The sequence below is a fragment of the Amphimedon queenslandica genome, unplaced genomic scaffold (assembly GCF_000090795.2).
Source record: "Amphimedon queenslandica unplaced genomic scaffold, v1.1 AMPQUscaffold_11423, whole genome shotgun sequence".
Lineage (NCBI taxonomy): Eukaryota > Metazoa > Porifera > Demospongiae > Haplosclerida > Niphatidae > Amphimedon > Amphimedon queenslandica.
Genome location: NW_003548335.1, coordinates 1 through 4,669, shown reverse-complemented (window position 1 = coordinate 4,669; position 4,669 = coordinate 1). Strand labels below are relative to the sequence as shown.

Genomic DNA, 4,669 nt, shown 5'->3' with positions numbered 1-4,669 from the left:
TGGAAATGAAAAGTTTTTATATAATTGTTCAGATCATGACTCAATTTCTTGTGATAATATATTTCCTCAAACCACAGTTATTGCTGGTGCTATATGTGAAGGTAAAGTTTGACTGTATTATCATTTGGTAGTAGCTATTCTGTTCATAGATTTGCCTGGTCCTCCTTCAAATCTTACTGTCAATAGCCAACAGTCAGATATTATATTACATTGGGAATACACTGATGATGCTAATAATGTGTCCAATTTTAGTGTTTACTGTAAACATAACAAGACTATTGATCCTCAGCTGCACTTCAGTATCAAAACTGAACTAAGCTTGCTTACAAAGAACAACAGTGCAACACTGATTGGTTTATTAGCCAATACTGTGTACACATGCTGTGTGTCTGCTGTATTCCCTTATATGGAGACTGAATCAACATGCATTAATGTAACAAAAGGTGAGTTTTGTAATTTTAACTTAAACTATATTCTTATTTGCAGGATTTCAAGAAGCTAGCTCTAGCACTTCTTTTACAATATCATTTGCTCCTGCTGGTAACTTAAAGAATATAAAATTAAAGGTCTCATTATTGTGTATTTATTACAGCTACTGCAACTGTAGCATCATCATCATCATCAAATGGAGCTATCTCATGGATTGGTGGAATATTTATTGGTATCATTATCAGTGCAGTGTTTGTTATTATCTTATTATTGATTATCAAAATTGTCATTACAAGAAGAAGTAAAGACAAACAATTTGAACCCAACAAAAGGTACAATCAAATACTTTTCTTATACCATTATGGTATTACTTATAAAGGTCATCATTACAAAGTGATAATGTAAATGTCACATCCACTGTTTATCATCAGTCAAGAGGTCAGACTCAGAATATTGGGATTTATTCTGATCTGTCGCAAAATCAATTTGAGCCATTTTCCAATGGGAGGGACCCTGCAGTTCCTGGTGCTAATGATTATGAGAGTCCTGTTGATGTGAATATAATGACTATTAATAATGATCCAGTTTATTCACTGGCTGAAACTGAGGAAGAAACTGGTAACTATGACAAGTTGCAAAGGAATTAACTTCGTCGTGAAAATATTAATAATCATTTTATATTTCATCAACTATTTTATAATTTTGTTGCTATTATAATGCATAGCTAATACAAATGGTATAAATTAAGTTTGTGTTGCACCCATGAAAGTTCTTGGTCTGGTTACAAATTAACAGATAGTGAATGCACATAGACATAGATCTATAAGCATTATAATGTAAAAATTGTGCTACAACATGTACCTTTATGCAATATAATGTACTTGGTACACCCACTAGTATACTATATCAACAAAACAAGGTATCCATAGCCACCTTATGTAGAAGTTAGTTGTATATAGTAACCTATCACAGTAAAAATCAATGAAGAACATAAGTTCAAGATCCAGGCACTTCCTTCTCTTTTTCATCCTGTTACTCTTCAATGTAGCAGTAAAGGTTGCTCATGGAGTTTGTACTAGAGGAGCCATCAGATATGATCCAGAATACAACAATACAGTTGTACAGATATGTTTTGGTAACAGATGGGGATATATTCTGTGCAAACAATAATCAAGGAGCCAGGCAAAGAATAGCTAATGTAATCTGCCAACAAATGAGATATTCTAGACACTCTGATACTGGTTTGTATTCTATGGTTTTATCTGATCAGTTATATAATTATTATTATTATGTGATGTTATGTAGGGATCACTCAGATAAAAATGAATCCTGCTCCTACACCTGGTTTTATAGGATGGATTTATTGCTCAGATAAACCAATATTACAACAGAACATTTTAGATTGTTTATATAACTTTTACGAGCCAGCTTATTTAAATCTTGTTTGCTCTAACAACCACTATGCTGCTGCTAGTAATTGTATTAATACCTTAGTCTGTCAAAATGGACAGATACAATTACTTGATACTAATGCTGTATTGCTGTGTGTAAATGGAGAGTGGCATGCATTATGTAGTACAACATGGTCCTCTACTCCAGCACAAGTTGTATGCAGACAATTAGGGAAAGATGCAAAAGGTATAGATACTAATGCATTATGATGATGTGTTTACAAACATTATTGTAGGAGCTATGCCAGTTAATGTCTCAGTACCTGCCAATATTTCAGTATTACAAGCTAATTTTGAATGTTATGGAAATGAAAAGTTTCTTTGCAACTGTTCAGATCACTCAATTTCCTGTGATGATCTAATTTTTCAAACTGAAATCATTGTTGCTGGTGTTATATGTCAAAGTAAAGTTTGATTGTATTATTATTAATTTTGTTAATATTTTATTTATAGATTTGCCTGGTCCTCCTTCAAATCTTTCTGTCTATAGCCAACAGTCAGATATTATATTACATTGGGAATATACTGATGATGCTAATAATGTGTCCAATTTCAATGTTTACTGTAAACATGACATGATTGTTGATCCTCAGTTGCACTTGAGTATTAAAACTGAACTAAACACACTGACAAAGAACAACAGTGCATCACTGATTGGTTTATTAGCCAATACTGTGTACACATGCTGTGTGTCTGCTGTATCCCCTTATATGGAGACTGAATCAACATGCATTAATGTAACAAAAGGTTAGCTTTTAATTATTAGCAAATTCATTTTAAATCTATTCTTATTTGCAGAATTTCAAGAAACTTGCTCTAGCACTTCTTTTACAATAATAGGTAGTTTTAAAATTACATATTATGCATTTTAATGTATATATAGTTACTGCTACTGTAGCATCATCATTAAATGGAGCTATCCCATGGATTGGTGGAATATTTATTGGTATCATTATCAGTGCAGTGTTTGTTATTATCTTATTATTGATTATCAAAATTTTCATTATAAGAAGAAGTAAAGACAAACAATTTGAACCCAACAAAAGGTACAATCAAATACTTTATCTTACACCATGTTATATTACTTGATAAGGTCATCATTGAAAATGCAATGTGATAATTCAAATGTTATTAGCACCATTTCAAGTGGTCAGAATGTTGCATATGGAGTTCATTCACAGGATCAGAGTCCTCTTGAGTCCTTTGTCGCTAGGAGTGATCCTACAACTCTAGAATATGCAAGCCCCTTTGATGTGCTTCAGCAAAATAGAGTGGCAGTTAATGACAATGAAGATTACATTTAGTCACTGGTTGAAAATGAGATTAATAGACGTATAATAAATTTCAAGAAATTTACTGTGTTTAAAATTAATTGATTGATTAGATTTTTAAAGCTAATTTGAGTGGGCAACCCTAAAACGAGTGGGTGTATAAAAAATTATGGGCGTGGTTAAGGTCAGCCACTCCTCTCTTTCTGCAGCAAAAGAGGGTTGCTTTGTGTCACAAGGCCATGTCTACAGAGCGAGCTTTAGAGGATTCATCTTTGCTAGAACTATCAGCAAAGAGTACAGACCAGAGATCATAGGGTACTCTAGTGGAGACCCGCTTAAATAGCTCTCAAAAAGTACGGTTATAAAGCAGTTTACCTTGTCATGAGTGTCTGCTACATTTTAGGACAATGTAACCGACCAGGATCAACTGGTACAAGCTGAGGAGCACGACTATGCTGTTGTTGAGGTATTTGTAAATACCCTGAAGTGTGACTAGTTTAATTTGTGATAGTGAATGTGTTGGTATGTCCATACATACATATTTGTAGTCTATGAGTGCCTTGCATTCCTCCTTCTTGTTCCTTGAGGTTGATACCTGGGGGTGTATACAGGTATGATCACGACTGGCCAATATGACCATACTAATACAATAGGAAGAGAGAGAGAGGGGGGGGGGAAGAGAAAAAGAAGAGAGAAGATAACAAATATTTCTCACAATAGACATGTTTACAATAAAAGCAATACAGAGGTTACATTGAGATGTTGTTTTTCCATAATTAAAAAACAACTAAAATATGTTCAGACGTCCAGCATGTACGTAAATGATATAATACACTACATGTACATGACAGTGGAAACACAAACAATACTCCAGTCTTTTTGATTATGATAGCTACTAAGCAAACAAGAGGCTTCCTTTGTTAATGTGTTTACTTCCTACTACTGCCTTTGATAATCACAAGAATAGCAATAATCAGACAATAACAATAACATCACAAAAAGGAAAACAAGTACATGTACATACATGTACATGTACATGTATCACTACTGACAATAAGCAGTTTAGGCACAACATGTAACTAAAATCAAAATCAAAATTAAAAAATACATTTTCTTACGGTGTGTTTGAATAAGCAGTCCTTGCCAGTTCATGTGTTATCTGTGTGATCTGTTTGTGAGTTCTGGTCCCATAAAATATCCTCATAGGCCTATTGTTCATAATAACAACAACAACACAATACAACATGTAATGGAGACCCATTCAATTTCAGTACTTTAATAAAGACTGTTTTTGATATACATGTACACAAAAGCTCCAAGTACATGTACCTGCTAATATGTGAACATAAACATATTCATAAACAACATGTATTTTTTATACATAAGTGATGATCAATGATACATTTATGACCTTTAAACATAATGGTTCATGTAAATGTATAAAAATGCCTGATATTAAATATATGACATGTACTTGTGTGTGACTGGTTGTTGAGGGATATCCATTAACATAAGACT

At 33.2% G+C, this 4,669-nt stretch overlaps 1 protein-coding gene and 1 long non-coding RNA gene across 2 annotated transcripts; one reads left to right on the top strand and one right to left on the bottom strand.

The window, feature by feature from the left end:
- The first annotated feature begins 571 nt into the window (after positions 1-571).
- On the top strand, positions 572-1,221 carry LOC109589333 (uncharacterized). Its single transcript, XR_002188644.1, has 2 exons — positions 572-761; positions 809-1,221. It is a non-coding gene; the product is annotated as an uncharacterized LOC109589333 (long non-coding RNA).
- Positions 1,222-3,498: 2,277 nt separating this feature from the next.
- Positions 3,499-4,662, bottom strand: LOC109589332 (Fanconi anemia group J protein homolog). Its single transcript, XM_020005437.1, has 3 exons — positions 4,626-4,662; positions 4,270-4,359; positions 3,499-3,792 (listed from the first exon to the last, which is right to left on the bottom strand). The coding sequence occupies exons 1-3, from the start codon at positions 4,655-4,657 to the stop codon at positions 3,531-3,533; spliced, it is 384 nt and encodes a 127-aa protein (XP_019860996.1). The 5' UTR covers positions 4,658-4,662; the 3' UTR covers positions 3,499-3,530.
- Between the last annotated feature and the right edge of the window lie 7 nt (positions 4,663-4,669).